Consider the following 16551-nt stretch of genomic DNA (forward strand, 5'->3'; position numbering starts at 1 on the left):
ACCCTGTTAAGAATGAGAAAATGTAATGTGCCCAAAACCCAAACAGACATGAATATGAAATAATTGCATTTCATTTGCGCTTAATATACACGGTAATGTACTCTTAATACAATTGGTATAATGACATAAATATGATTCACTTACTCGATGCGGATCGGAAATTTGTTGAATTTGAAGGTGATCGTTACCGGAAACTTTGTATTCATGAAGAGACCCTCGAGAGAAATACCTCCTCTGAAAATCAAGATCTGGATACTTACTGATCCTTTTAACCTCAAAGCCACCGAAGGCGTCACAACTCCCTGTAGAGGATAACACATTAAATAATACATCTGTATTACATTCCATTAGCTTTTATTGTTTTCAAAGGTAAAATAGATAATCTTATGAAGTATATTAACATGTATCATGAACTTTATAAGAACATAAAACAATAAAGTGACAGAGACATGGATAACCATACCTTAGCGTACATGCTCAGAACACATATATCGATCCCAACTGATACTTCGAGCGATCCACCGACACTGAATTCTAGGAAAAACATAAAACAATTATTCGAAATGTACACACTATGAAATGTCGTTGGTATTTCAATAAGATAAACAAATTTTATATTGAGAAAACTATCCATTGAACATATATTGCACCTGACAGATGATGCGTATGTAATCAATATTGCATGCTTACTGAATAAAACGATGATTGGTCCGACGGGAATGGACACTCTCAATACAAAGAAATTGGCATTGATCCGTGGTAGACTTTTCTCGTCAACAGAACATGTATCCTTAGCATTAGGGAATGCGCTTCTCACTGCTTGTGTGTATTCTTTACTGAATGACTGTTCGACCATCTGTAAAGTTAATACATTATATAATAATCAACTATTTTAGAGAAGGAGTCAATAGCTATAACATATTGTAAAATATTAAGTTGTGTGAGCCCTTCAGTCATCAATGCTATCGTATAGAGTCCGTTTTGTCCTTATATTTGTGTTTCATAAAAAAAAGTCCTGGTATTTGCTTTCGTTCCTTAAAATTGTTGATATAATATATATTTAAATGTCTTGCTACCATTTTAGTGAAATTAGATTAGGGCTGACATGGTGTTAAGATATACTGTTTGTCACATACTTCACAGGGTAAAGACTGCATACACGCGCTATAATGACATGTTCACAATAACTTAACGTTACCATTTTACGTAGAGTAATTATGCCGTAAGTGATAACGTCATCAATTTTGATGTATATTTCAAGAATATTGTAAATGGCGCGACGAAAAACTTTCATAAAAAAACTTACATTTGTTTGCAAGCCTCGTGTTAAATGGCCAAACTCTAATACTCGGGTTTATATATTTCCACGAAACAGACTCATGGTAAATTACAATGTTCCCCAATGGCTGGAATTAATTTCTGATCTTTGTTTAGTTTGGTTGAATTCGGTGACAATATTTTCCAAAGGAATATTGTCTGACATGCCTAAGGAACAAACTGTACCCCCTCGGTCGGCCGACTTGATTTTGATTTCATACGAGGTCGGATATATTGATGAGCTTTCTTTCCACAAATATATATATCGATGTCCTATTATATCTAACAAAACTTTGATATTGACCATGTGAAAAGCCTGATGCTTGTAATTTCCTCATTGTAAGTTTTCCATTTTCTGAGAGTGACATTCCTGTTTTCCCCCACCTACGGTGTGTATATATCCAAATATATATATGTATATCGAAATTTATTTTTGGAGCATCCCTATGAAGTTATGTCACATGTTATCCATTTTAAACCCGCTCTTTGAATCTCTACAGATCACCAAAATTAATACGGAATACATCATGATATGAAGGTATTGCAGTATTTATAAAACATATCTCTGTTGAGACGATTGAAGTGTTTATCTGATATCCGCTACACAAGTTTTTAAGTGTTTGGCATTTGAACCTGGACCGATGCTCATAAATATTTAAAATGATGAAGAAATTGATATAAATCGGTCGAGAGGTCTATCCACTATGGTTAGCATACCTGTTCTGTTTTCAAAAGCGGTCAAGTGTGACCTTTGACCAATGACCACCAACTTATTACCATTTGTCACACCTGATGATTCAAATACAGTTGACGAAAGATGGTACTTCAGCTTAGATAGATATCAGGTAAATAGCAAAAACAGTTCATCAACGACTTAGCTTCCAAATACATTGTCCTGATACACATAGGAGACGTCCAAGGATTTGTTCAGGTGGAAATGTTACCTTCAAGTTATGCCCTTAAATTTGCCGTAGTATTGTTATCAAATAAACTAATTGGACATCTCAATACTGACTACTGGCTATCAAATATAACATACTTACGGATTCTAGAATGTATTTCCTGATAGAATCAGCAATTTTCAAAGTATCATTATCCAATGCACCAATTTCAGATAAAGAATCCAAAAATTGTCGCCATGTCATTCTCAGGATTTCATCGTCTGTGCCAGATTCGGGGTCTGTAGTAATAATTGATAGATTGAAATAAAACCAGTATGGTGTTGTCAACTGTTGCGAAACTAAACGGTCAATGTCATATTAATCAATGCAATTATCATTGTGTAAAAATATCTCTAATTACTTTACTTCCTCACGTGAGTTCATACACATCAAAATCAGATATTCGATTCAATGTTTAATATTAATTTTGGCATATGTTTACTAGCAGTTTAATGCATATATAAAATATACAAACGTTGTGTCTCTTTGTTCAAAATATGAGTAATCATTGTCATTATCATGGAAATAAATATCATCTTACAATTTTCATTACTTTGTATTTCCGCATTTTAATTTTTTCTTTAACTATGTCAGTTTATGACCAATTTCAATTACCTCTGTTGTACCAGTATTGCTTTCGATAAACACAAACAAATTCAAGTAAAGACAATAATCCCTTCATGAAACCATTGAACTAAATATACGACCGTAATTTACTTACGAGTGTTGCTACAGATGTCTGGAATGTCAACTCTTGCGTCAGAGACAATGGTAAATGGTTGAAGACACGATGTGTGACACTTAACACAAAGAGCGCCCTCTACACTAAAGTAAATAGCCTTATTTTCCTCTTCACCTTGGATTGTTAATGTTAACACGTACGGCTCTGAGTCCGGACCGACTGTAGTCATATCAGGAAGTGTCACTGTGTGTATCTCTCCTACAAAATTTGAAATGTTAATCACACAATAATCAATGGAGTACCTTACTTCTGTTTATCCTAGCGAGATAAAGGAGCGACAAAGTATGTAAGAATGAGAGTGTCATAACGGATTTATCATGGCCACGAGAATGTCCTTTCAAATTTGATCACATATATGACAGAGAAATGTACCTATTTTGACATAGGGGGTCGCTAAAACCGTTAAAACATTTATATTTTGTAAAGATTGGAAGGTTCAATCAACCGATAGGCCAAAAGTAATAATTTTGCCGTTAGAAAATTGATTGAAGCAAGGTCATAAAGAATGGTATTAAAATCAACGTTATTACTGGGACGACAATATGTCTAAGTATATATTATGCTATCATGAGGTACATACCATCGAGTGTAACAGCTGAAGTCATACTTTTGTCTGTGATATATAGTAGAGCACTACACGGGTCTAAAGACATGTCAAGCTTAACGACAGGGCGAATGCTACCAATGTTCAGTGGTACATTGCATGATAATCCTGAACAATTTGCTCGTGCTGTACATGCAAGCCCAACTCCTTTACCGACAACTCCTTTAAAATTAGGACAATCTGAAATATAACAAAAGTTTCAATAATTGATTTGTTGTATATAACATATTTTGTTTCTGTTATACAAAACGTAAGGAATAAAATTGATGGAACTAACGTAAAATCAAACAAATGAGGAAGGTTTGAAAATAACATCCTTATAAAGCGAAGAGTATAAGACTCTCATTGCTGAGATCATTATCAACTTATTTTCAGTTTAATAAAATTATGTTTTGTGATATGAATAAATTGCGAAATTTAAAAAATCTTTGGTTTTGTAAATAGGACAAATTCAAATTTGACACCCTACAAGAGGTAGCAAACATAATGAATAGACATTATCTTACACATCAACTTTTATATTAAAAACTTACCCTTTTCATATCTCAATAGAGCCTCGTGAATGGTTGAATGCCAATCACCTTGCAAATCCTTAAATAAACTTTGCAGTTGAGAAATTGCGAGGATACCCGGATCCTGGTAAGATATATCAACATTGGCCATCCGAAGCTGGATAATCATCTCATCAAGCTTTATTCCTAAATCAGTTCCCAGCATAGAGTTGATTTTTTCCAGTGTAAAACTACCCATGTCAACAAGTTTCAGGATATTCAGTCCATCTGTGATTCTGACGATAGATAAAATATGACATTTAATTATCATAATTTTTTTCTATTTCGGAATAGACATTTTTTCCTTGAGAATCAATCCGCTCAAAATATTAGTCAAATGCAGCATGTTCTCTTTTTGTTTTGAATTTCCGACGGAATCTATAAATACGTTGACATTCACATTCAATTCAAAGCATCATAGGTATATGTGACCATACACAGATAATACTTACCCCTTCAACGAATAGAGTTTCATCACGTTACCGAAATCAGGCAATGATTGTTTGAGAGTTTCCAAGACACTTCCAGCAGATGAATCTATTTCTAAATAGGCACCCTCAGTTTCAATTTGGATTTCAAACGAAATGTCGTCAACTGCCTTTTGAGATAATTCATCAATCTTTTCTAACACTGTTCGTTTTATATCTTCATAAAGATCTTTGAAGGATTCCCCTAGATTATCGATATCGATTGTTTGGAAGATATGTTTAAGATATAAATCCTTGCACTCCAACACCCATTTAGGAGTTGGCATTATTCTGTCAAGAAATCTGGTCGGATCTATGTACTGCGTGGAGTTTGCTTTACGAACTGAAACATGGATAAAGTTTGGTTGGCATTTGGAATTTAATACCATGGCAACGGTTTCACCAGCCTCAGCAAATGTTCCATCATAAGAGATAGTATGGACAGCTTCAGCATTCTCGATAATTATCTCAAAGTCTGTCAGTCCATCATCCGTCGGTATCACAAGGATACGACTTGAGCTTTCTCTATACACTCGGCCATTGACAGGACTCACCAGCTAAAATGTGTAATTGATATAATTATATTTTTGTTCAATTACTTGTTCCTCTCATTGATTTAAATGTCATAGTTTTAAATACTGTCCTTACTTTGCAATCACGAAATGTGTCAAAACCTTTAACATTGTTTCAATTATTTTCCTTATTTTACCTTTAATATTTAGCCAGCGTCCTAATCTAAATAATAGATGACATACTGTGAGGTTTTTAAGCCATATCGGAGCATACCTCTCTGCCTGAAGCAATGGTGACATCTACACCAGTGGTCTCAAACGCATTGTTAGACGTCGTTGGCCACACCCCTTGTCCACATTCAGGCGTATCACGTCGACGTCGAGTCGGGAAATCTTTGTGAAATTTTGGTCCAAATACCCTCTGTACCAGAGAAATACTTTTCTGTACACTGAAATTGAAAAAGAACTTTTCATTGAGTGTATCAATAAAGATGTTTATTTTATGGATCATAACATTTGAACAATTATATACATTTTTAACGACAAGTTGGATTTTAACTACACAATAAAGGTAAAACATGGTTTGTGGCCGGGCTACTTACTAGGACTTCAGCGACGTGTAAGAAGATTTCAGAGACTTGTATACGTCTATAACGTCCTTCACTTTCTCAAAAATATCTTTCCCAAAATCCGACGAGAAAAAAGTATCGTTGACAGAGTCAAATAGGACTGCTTTAAGTTCTTCTTTGGACCAAAGGATTTGCTTAACCTGTGTCAAGAAAATAGTTTTATTTTAGTAATATATTTATCAGGTGAATATGTAGTGCCGTAAAACCCTTTACATATATGATATGCAAAGTACAACAAACCGACAGGTAAGATCAACACTGGTACATTATTATCGTTGTTTTCATATATACAATACATGTATAAGCTGACAGTTTTTGTAACACTTGTGTCGTTGTAGTGTTTTACGCATCCGAGACCTTTTCGTCGCTATCGGGGTATTAGGTAAAAAGAAGCTCATTTGAACAATTCTCCGACAAGTCATAACACCCGACTTACTGGTCAGACGAGCGTTTCGGATGTTATTTATAGACAAGCAGGTGATCGCATCTTGGTGATGTTGGATGGGATATGTTTTGATCGTAAATCTCTTTGGCTGTATGACAGCCAAAGCGTGCGACAACGTTGTTCTCCAGCTCGAAACCATGCAATTTTTTCCTCGCTAGCTTAACGTGATCTTACTAGATGTTTCCACCGATAATGTAACAAAATATTTCAATAATAGAATATGTTTTGGAAATATTTGATCTACAGACTCGACCCGCATTGCATACGTCTGCAATAACAGTTCATGTATACACATCACATAAATTGAACACATGTTTAAGGAAGTCATACTGGTTGTATAAATGTTAGCATCCGACAGACACTCACTTCCCGGTCTTGAATTCTTCATTTATCGAAATATCCAATAATTTATATATACATTGTATTCAACTTTTATTTCCTTTATATTTTTTCCTTTTAAACATTTTAATGATATATATATATAAACATGTATAATGTATTTATTGTTTATTTTTGTATATCAGTATAGTATAGATTATTTTGTTATAATGCCAAAATTAAAGTAAAACCACCATGTGAGGACAAGTACAAACCAATATTACCATAGAGGAAACACAATCAGACAGTCGGGTCGAGTCAGGGTCTTCTGGTTCTGACGGCACTTGCGCAGATGCAGTTACCATGGAAATAAAACTCTTTACCTCTTCAAATATATCTTCAAGTTCGTCCCCGTAACTTTGCCAAAACGGAGTTTTCCCTGTATGAAATTATTACATGCAAAATTTCACTTTCGAAATTCCAAATCTTTGTCTTATTCATTTCAATAAACAACACTAATATAGTTTTCTATTTACAGTGTAATTAAACCATTTATTTATAGTTTCATTATCAGTTCATTGAAGTGGTATAGATGTTTAATAAAGTGGAAAGCAGTTCTGGATCCTGCATAACTTCTACATTATATTGATATCAACAAGCATCAGGCATTAAACATTAATCGTATTTCAATAATGATTGAAGAGTTCAATAGTCACCTGTTATTTTCATAAGTGTTTCCATCATTATGTTTTTGAAATCCATGAACATCCCAATGGACAGTTTAACGCTGCAAGATGCAAATAATTCTAAAAATGAGGATTTTCTTCAAAAATAAGTAATAAAAAAATATATATATATAAATGATAACAGCAATGCGCTATTTTGTATAATCCAACTCGAATTTTCTTTGGTGGTGGATTAACAGTACACTATAGAATTCCTGTTTTCCCTGAAAACTAACATCGTTTACAGACAAAAGTATACTTACTCGAGAAGACCTTTCGCAAGGGAAGCTATTGACTGAATTGGAGAAGTCAGAAAAGACGTGACGGCAGCTATAATTTTCTTAAGACTCTGGACGAATTTCTTGCCAATATAGGGAAGAGTTATCGTAACGGCATCAATGGTTTTCTGCAAGAAGATACAAGTACAAGTGATAATAGTCAAACGGCAACCTGATAAAACCCCTTGATATCCTCCTGTATGTCATACCAACCCGAAAAAAACACATGATATCCTCCTGGATGTCATACCAACCTGATAAAACCCCATTATATCCTCCTGTATGTCATACCAGCCTGATAAAACCCCATGATATCCTCGTGTATGTCATACCAAACTGATAAAACCCCATGATATCCTCCTGTATGTCATACCAACCTGATAAAAACCCCATGATATCCTCCTGTATGTCATATCAAACTTATAAAATTCCATGATATTCTCCTGTGTGTCATACCAAACTGGAAAAACACATGATATCCTCCTGTATGTCATACCAACTTGATAATACCCCATGATATCCTCCTGTATGTCATACCAAACTGATAAAACCCCATGATATCCTCCTGTATGTCATACCAAACTGAAAAAAACACGATATCCTCCTGTATGTCATACCAACCTGATAAAACCTGACGATATCCTCCTGTATGTCATACCAACTTGATAATACCCCATGATATCCTCCTGTATGTCATACCAAACTGATAAAACCCCATGATATCCTCCTGTATGTCATACCAAACTGAAAAAAACACGATATCCTCCTGTATGTCATACCAACCTGATAAAACCTGACGATATCCTCCTGTATGTCATACCAACCTGATAAAATTCCATGATATCCTCCCTGTATGTCATAAACCCCCCAAAAAAACCCAGAAAAGGAAAAAAACAAGGAACAAACCCATAAAAAACCCCTTTATCCCCTTATGTTTTAACAAAACCTTTTAAAATTATGAAATTATTCCCTTGTTCCCACCAAACCCCCCCATGTTCCCCTTTATGTCCCCTCCCCCAACCCCCTTGATTTTTTTTCCCCCCTTAATTTCCCCCTGTAGTCCCCTACCAAAATGATAAAAAAAACCCCCTGATCCCCCCCCTGATGTCATAAACCCCAAATTAAAAAAAGATAAACCCCCTTTGGGGTCTTCCCCTTTTTTAAACCCCAGTACCTCCCCGGTAGGCAACCCCATTTTCCCCGGGGGAAAAAACCCGTTTCAATTTCCCCCCATAAAAATTTGAATCCCCTTTTGTTTTATACCAAACCGGGGAAAAAAAAACCCAAAAAAAAACAAAAAAACCCATTATATTTTCCCTGTTTGGGCCCAACCCAAAAAAAAAACCCGGGGAAATTTACCAATTTATATCCCCCCCTGTTCCCCCCCGTTTTGTCTTTCCAAAATGATTAAAAACCCCCTAATCCTCCCGGTTGGGCATAAAATAAAAAAAAAGAAAAAAAAAAAAAAAAACGATATTCCGGATGGCATTCCCAAAAAAAATTTTTTTTAAAACCTGACGATACCCCCCTTTTGTCATACCCAACCTGAAAAAAACCCCCTTATTTCCCCCTGTATGTCATAAACCCCCTTATAAAACCCATGAAATTCCCCCTGTTTGTAAAACCCCAAAAAGAAAAAAAAACCCCCTGAATCCCCCTTATGTTTTTTTTCCCCCCTTATAAAACCCCCCGAATTTTCCTGTTGTCCCTACCCCAACCCAAAAAAAACCATGGTATTCCCCCTGTTGTTTATACCAACTGGGAAAACCCCTGAAACCCCTGTATGGCATACCAAAAAATTTTTAAAAAACCCCCTGATATCCTCCTGTTGTATACCAAATTTTAAAACCCCAGATATCCTCCTGTATGTCCTACCAACCCAAAAAAAAACGATTTCCCCTGTATTCTAAACCAAAAATGAAAAAAAAACCCCCAGTTCCCCCGGGATGTCATCCAACCTGATTAAAACCCCTTTATATCCTCCCGTATGATAAACCCAAAAATTTAAAACCCCCCATTCCCCCCTGTTGTCATACCAAACCCCCCCGTTTCCCCAGATTCCTTTTTATTTTCAATCCCCCAAACCCGATAAAAACCCCCTGATATTCCCCCCTGTATGTTATACAAAAAATTTAAAATTTTCCCGGATTCCCCCTGTTGGGCTAAACCCAAAAAGGGAAAAAAACCCCATGAATCCCCTGTGGGCTCCTTTATAAAATGATTTTCCGAATGTTTAAAAAAGATCCCCAAGGGGAACCTTTCCACATACTTGAAAAAAAAGTTTTGATGTTTCCCTTAAAAAGGAATTTTAGTGCAAACCCGGCCTTAATATTTTTTTGGTTTAAAAAGGCCAAAATTTTTCAACAAAACCGATAAAAAAGTTTTCCATTCCTCCCCCTTTTAAAAAGGTTCCTCATGTTTTTAAAACCGTTTTGTTCCTCCGTTTAACCCAATGATTAAACCCCCGTACCTCCTTTTGTCCATAAAAGTATTATTTTTGGGGGAACCCGATTTAAAATAACCGGGAAATCCACCGTTTAAAAAAGGGTTTTTCTGTGGTTAAAAATTTTTTGGAAAAATTAAATTGGGACAAATTTTTCAAAAATTGGGGGAAAAGTTTGTTTTTCAACCTTTTTTTAAAAAAGGGTTTTCTTAAAAATTTTTTAAAGGGGGGCAATCCTTTACCCCAGGAAAACTACCCAAAGAACCTTTCCTTTTAAAAAATTTTTAAATTCCCTTAAAACATTTCCCAATTCCCAAAAAAAGTTAAAAGTCCCTTGTTTAAAAGAAGGTTTTTGAAAATTCCTTAAATTTGTGCTTTTTGGAAAGCCCCCTTAATTTGTGACCAAAATTTTGGGTTATTTAGACAAAAATAAAACAAATTCCCAACACCCCTTAAACCAAAACAAATTCAAAAATTTTATTTAAGTTTTTGTTTTAAAAATTTTATAATTCAATTTAAAACAAGAAGGGGGCCAAACTGGGGGCTTGAAAAAAAGGTCTGTGCTCTCCGGTTATTTCCCGCTTGGATACGATTTGAAATATGTTACGGAGTTGGTTGTGACCTTGATACGAGCTCTACAACTGATTAAAAGGTGATGCCTCATTTAATGAATGTTTTCTTTTTTTTTCTTTTTTTTTATCGATTGAACTTCCATGTATACATTTATTTAAATTGAGGCGTTATTTCGACCGCCTGTCACACAGGGACTTATGAGGAGAATGTGAGAATGCCACTATCCATTCGGACGGTAACAGATCAGGAGAGAATCGAACTGTGATGATTATGAATTAGTTTTGATTGTATTACTGTTATATTAATATTATTATATTATACTTAATGATACAATATACGTCGCTATATCTATCAGAGGTCCGGAACCTTGGTCGTCGCGAGTTGACTTTAGTTATTATATGTGTAGGTCTTTTCTATGGTAATAAAGAAAGAAAGAAGCATCATCTTTGTTGATGTGGTTTCTACCGAGCTACCGGTGATACGTGAGTCATGCTTAATTTTATTTGGTTTAGTTTGGTTTATTTTGTTTAACGTCCTATTAACAGCTAAGGTCATTTAAGGACGGTCTCCCGTAGGTGCGACATGCATGCTTATGGCGAGTGCGTATGTGTGTTTTGGGAGGCTACAGTATGTTCGTGTAAAGTCTCCTTGTGATAGGCCGGAATAGGCCAATCTATAGTGCTACCTCACTGAAGCATACTGCCGAAGACACCCAGCAGCACATCCCATCTAGTCAAATTATACTGACAACGGGCAAACCAGTCGTTCCACTCCTAATATGCTGAGCGCTAAGCTGGAGCAGCAACTACCATTTTTAAAGACTCTGGTATGTCTCGGCTAGGGGCAGAACCCAAAGCCTTCCTCACACCGGCGAACGCTCAACTCAAGGCCAAAAGTGTGGCATTGTCAAGGGAGACATTAGGAAGAAGAAAGTTAGTAAGAAAGAAGAGAAAAGATAAGATTCCAAATTTAGTCCCCTCTTACGGTCATGCAATGGGGCAGCAGGTTACTTTTATTATGCGTACTTGCCTTCAGAATATTCATGTCGTATCCGACGTGTCCCATGTAACACATCTTGGCGTCAAGTAAAGAGTAGCGTAAATTGAGTAATTTGAGGTTCAGAACGGCGAACGCTGCATTATAGACATCGATCTCAAAATGGCCAGATAAGAATTCTGTAAACAAAACACAAACGATAATTAATCATACATTTGGTATTTACGTAAAACAATGATTAGAGCTTATATGGATTGTGGAAATGCATACATATGCAAGCACCAATCTTTTATTTAAGCTTGATGTACTTAAGTGGAATACAGTATTGGATATATATACAATCATCAAATTGATTACTTATACCAGTAAGGTAGAGTAACGGTTTCGCCTTTCGTTTAATTTAGCTGTGACTGACAAACAACAATAATTGTTTCAATACATGTAACATAAACACATTCGCATTTCAAAAATTCTTAATACATGTAAACATATGTTTTGCTTTGTTCCGCAATAGGTCGTTGGTTTTGTTACTCATTTAAAAACCAATGCACATTTACCTTTAAAATATACCATGTCAGCATTAAAACCTAGTTCTAGCAATATTAATCATAATGATATAGGTTATGGGAATGTCGAGTGAAACCACTATATCCTCCAAAAAATGTCTTTACATATTGTTTTGATTATTATTCAATAATCAAATGAAGGGACAGACAATTAACAACCCCTTCCTCATTCAAAAAGAGTGAAATACCATGACAAATAAGACTGACAAACTCCGATTAGGTGATTGAGGGAAACTGTCCTTATCATCATTATTATGTGTCTCAAACTATTCCGATCAACAGAGACTAAAAAAACTAAAATGAACTCTTTGAGATCTATTAAGATAAAATAAATAAAAAAAAATAGTAATTTTTTATTTATACTTAGTTCCAACTCGAGGTTGTTCCTCAAAGTTATGCCAAATTCAGCTCCAATGGCGGAATTTCCAATCACTTTTTGCCAGTGAATGCCAGGAAGTACAATACCGAAGTACAGTCCATCTTTAAGGCTCGCGCTATAAGTGACCACACCTCTCCGTAGTCGTAACAGGGTAGGGTAGGTATAATTTGCGCTGTGTAGATTGATAGATGGATAAGATTGATTGCTAAACTTTACACCTGGATATATAGATATTGATATATATATCAAATGTTCGAGGCAATCCGCCCCTTGATCAAAACACAAAGAACACAAACACAATCACATGACATATAAACAGTACTAGAAATACAATTAGATACAGTAAGATATTTATATAGCTATGCAAACACTTTTTCTATCACGCGCGTGAAGATTCTGAAGTGTTACAATACCAGGCGTTTTGTCCCAAGATCTGACGACCAAATTTAATTCTCGGAGTGCAGCGAAGTACTGTCAAAAATGTCGATATCTTTCATTTTCCATACATTTGAAACAGCGTCTTTGTCCCAAGGACTATCAACGCCATTTTAACGTTTTTGCCTTTTACCCGATGATCTCTGCTATAAAACCTAACGTCAAGTGAGTTAAAAACTGAAAATTGCGGAAATGTACAGTTCGTAGAGTCACTACTAAATCTGTGTCAATACACGCTGTGCTTCACAACCAAAATTAATCTGAGTGTGAAATTTTGAATTGTGAATACATCAATTAATTAAAAAACACAATGTATTTAACGAATATGTTGTTTCTTTTAATTATGTTAACAATACTGGTGTCTTCACGTAGATTTACAACAACGGCTGCCATAGTTACCCACATCGCAACACACCCTGAATGTTATATTTGTCGTACTGTATTTAAACGATTTGTTTGATGTAAATATAAGGAGTGTGCCTCATTTTGACTGCATATACGGTGGTATGCCCGCATTTGGCAACGAACATACTCTATGGAGCGCTAACGCTATAACCATAGGATATGTCCGTTCCCCACTGCGAGCATACCACCGTATACGCAGTCAAAATGAGATAGAATCCTTAAATATATACATTTTTTAAACTTAAAATTTAGTATGATAATGTTATATATTCAAATAGGTTCAAATGATGCTTAAACCTTCACATCTTTGTATGTAAATTTGCAGGAAAGACATACTACAGGTTATCGACGATTTTCAAAAATAAGCTTGTGTTTTTATTTGATACCACAATGAGATTCAATAATAAGAAAGGATTGGCATGGCATTATGATTTGTTTCGTTCATTATCGGTTTCAAAATAATGGATTGATTGGTGTGTTTATGATAACGCAATAAATGGTTCATATCTCAGACATGACTCACCTAAGTATATCATCCTTTTGAGTTCCTGTCAACTTCCCTTTGTTAGGATGAGAAAGGAACGCTTCATACGCCTCCTCTTTCACCTGTCTATTGTCGTCATGTAAGGCGGTGTGTAGTAATGAGTCAGCGCTCTGTAATAGTATTCAAGTACATGCATATCTTTGTAATTTTTGTGTAGACTCAATTTATTAACAAGATTCAGTATAGAAGCAAAATATCACCAAGCATGTACATGTTAACATGTTACACATGAACAACTACAAGCAACCTCGTATTATATTCACATACGTGAATACATTAATACTACCAATAATGGTATGTTTAAAGTGGTGTTTACCTTGTTACAAGTAAAATGCTTGAGACTAGAAACTGCCGCTCTCCGCCACTCTGGAGGACCCGTGTTTGGCTTCATGAACGAAGTGATGTGTTTGACCGACCTGTTCATCCCGGCATTCCCAATAGCATGCAACAAAGCCATCTTCGTAACTATGTACCGGTTTCTCTTCACGTCAGATTCCGAAGATTCAATGTTTCGTCCTGTATTAAAATTTGTTTTTTATAATTATGAATATGTCATCAGCAAACATCATTTAAACAAAATTCTTCACGCGTGAATTACCTTTTGTATTTAGCCACATCTCCAGCTTTTCTATCACCTGTTCAGCATATGAAGCATGTTGTAGTTCTGCGTTCTTCACCAAGGCCCCCAAACTCAAACATGATCTTCGTTGTGTGTTTGAAAGACTCAATATTTCTGCAAAATGTACAAAAAAGATTGTCCTCTCCGGTTTCATTACACTATACATTGATTGTTTACATTCAATTGGTAATTATTTGTTAGATCCATGTCAAAAATTACTCATGAAACTATACATTAAAAAGTAGTATTGCAGCCTGGAATTGTTCTCCATATAAGTTGTTTTACTTTAAACAGATCGGTCGTCCAGCTAACAACTTAGCCACCGATATAAACTCAATTCTAACTAGAACAATAATGATGTGAATTGGTGGATTACTTACCAGAAAAGGAATCATCTTCACCCATGCAAACTTCCTCTACAGCACGCATCAAATCCTGAAACCCGAAAAAACAGGTTTATATAAAGTGAAGTCGAGAAGGCAATGTGGCGATAATGATATATACCAATATCTAAACAATGTCATATTTGTAAATTACGTGATTTGACTTACAAGCGATGGTTTCCCCAGTGCTACAAGGTGGAATAGACAGCGTTGCATTTCTTCTTCACTAGTAATTGGACTTTTTAATATGAGTGTTGTTATCAGAGTCTGTGACAACCAATCACCACGTCTAGACAACATATCCACAAACAGTCCTCTCCTCCTTGTACATAATGTGTCGCTCTCATTACAGATCAGTCCTAGTTCTTCGTCCATTAGGCCTTTAAAATCTTCTTGTTGGAGTGTTCCCAGAAGATGCCATAGATCGTCGACACAGCCAGCTCTATCTGTAGTGTTATCTAATCATAACAAGGTCAAATATTGTTACCAAAATACACGGTAAGAGAAGGATGCATTGATTATTGACATCTCCAATAACTTTTAATTGACAGGTAATACATATCAGAGCGAACACTCTATACTGATCTATCAATTATTGCTAAGTAGCCATCATATGTATCTAGAATTTCCGTTATACACAGAGAAAACAGAACAATACCACGTTAATATATTTGTAAAGATGTACTCACCAGTTGTGTTATTTTCCAGAACACAGGATATAAGAGAGGACATTGTGCCGTTGACTTCCGTCAGCGCATGCCGTTCCTCTTCTTGCTTTAGATGTTGTGGAACACATAAAGTATAAGTACAGCAACAACGAACACATTAAAATCATTGAATATATGTTCTAACACGTGATACGTCAAACAATGGATTCACATAACTTACCTGTTGGATCAGAATCGTATCACGTATCAAATCATCGGGATTGTGGCTGCTTCGTGTTTTGCTTGCGATGCTGAAAAATTAGCAAAATGCTGATTGCTTAATGCTTTGGTACGTGTATCAATTTATTGGTTCCTTATAAAAAACGACTATGCAACGAATTATTTTTGAATGGATTTTCATTCGAAATAAGTAGTCCTAGATCTTGTATTTAAGAACCGTTCATCGTTTCCAAGAATGTCTAGGATAACACTCTCACATCATAATACCTTATTCTGTCCAGTCGCAGGTGTGATGTAGCAAATGATGAGAACACATCCGGTAGATCTACAACCCAATACACGTTTAAGATACAGACATGAAGTGAAACTGAGTATAACGAAAGTTGTATCGTAACTCATGGCAATTACGGGGTGATAACATGACAGACGTATCAACGTAAAACACAGGATTCGAAAAGTCCAAATTCAGATTTCAAAGCATCAACGACATTTTGTAAAAGAGAAATAATCAATTAATTATAAAACGATATAATTGCTCCTTGCAAAATCCATAAAATGACGTACATGGTATATTAAATGTATTTCATTTCATCGATGGAAGGTAGCATACAAAATATAGACACCAAATACAAAAAATATTCTATTTGCGGGCAGTGATTACAGGCCTTTGATAGGGTTAGAGTTATATTTATCCTATTCCGGTTTTCAATCTATGCGTCTTATTTTTTAATTGCGATGCAGGATCTTTAAACGATAATAAGAATATTATATCCCCTAGTACTACCAATCTAT

The 16551-nt window shown here is 35.5% G+C and overlaps 1 protein-coding gene across 1 annotated transcript; it reads right to left on the bottom strand.

The window, feature by feature from the left end:
* Positions 1-415: 415 nt before the first annotated feature.
* On the bottom strand, positions 416-15604 carry LOC117321184. Its single transcript, XM_033875650.1, has 20 exons — positions 15562-15604; positions 15041-15330; positions 14870-14924; positions 14469-14603; positions 14187-14386; positions 13850-13980; positions 12471-12658; positions 11575-11720; positions 7515-7657; positions 7243-7313; positions 6811-6965; positions 5737-5903; positions 5409-5583; positions 4608-5179; positions 4138-4391; positions 3581-3784; positions 2980-3198; positions 2361-2497; positions 691-856; positions 416-534 (listed from the first exon to the last, which is right to left on the bottom strand). The coding sequence occupies exons 1-20, from the start codon at positions 15602-15604 to the stop codon at positions 416-418; spliced, it is 3570 nt and encodes a 1189-aa protein (XP_033731541.1).
* Between the last annotated feature and the right edge of the window lie 947 nt (positions 15605-16551).

The sequence above is a fragment of the Pecten maximus genome, unplaced genomic scaffold (assembly GCF_902652985.1).
Source record: "Pecten maximus unplaced genomic scaffold, xPecMax1.1, whole genome shotgun sequence".
In the NCBI taxonomy this organism is placed as follows: Eukaryota; Metazoa; Mollusca; class Bivalvia; order Pectinida; family Pectinidae; genus Pecten; species Pecten maximus.

Bases quoted from the DNA above. Each gene is read 5' to 3' on its own strand.
- LOC117321184 (XM_033875650.1), bottom strand. From the start codon at position 15,604: ATGTCCTCTCTTATATCCTGTGTTCTGGAAAATAACACAACTG. The intron at 14,604-14,869 runs GTAAGTAATCCA...TACATTTTGCAG, and splicing joins TGAAGATGATTCCTTTTCTG to AAATATTGAGTCTTTCAAAC. The intron at 4,392-4,607 runs GTAAGTATTATC...ATCTATCGTCAG, and splicing joins AAACTCTATTCGTTGAAGGG to AATCACAGATGGACTGAATA.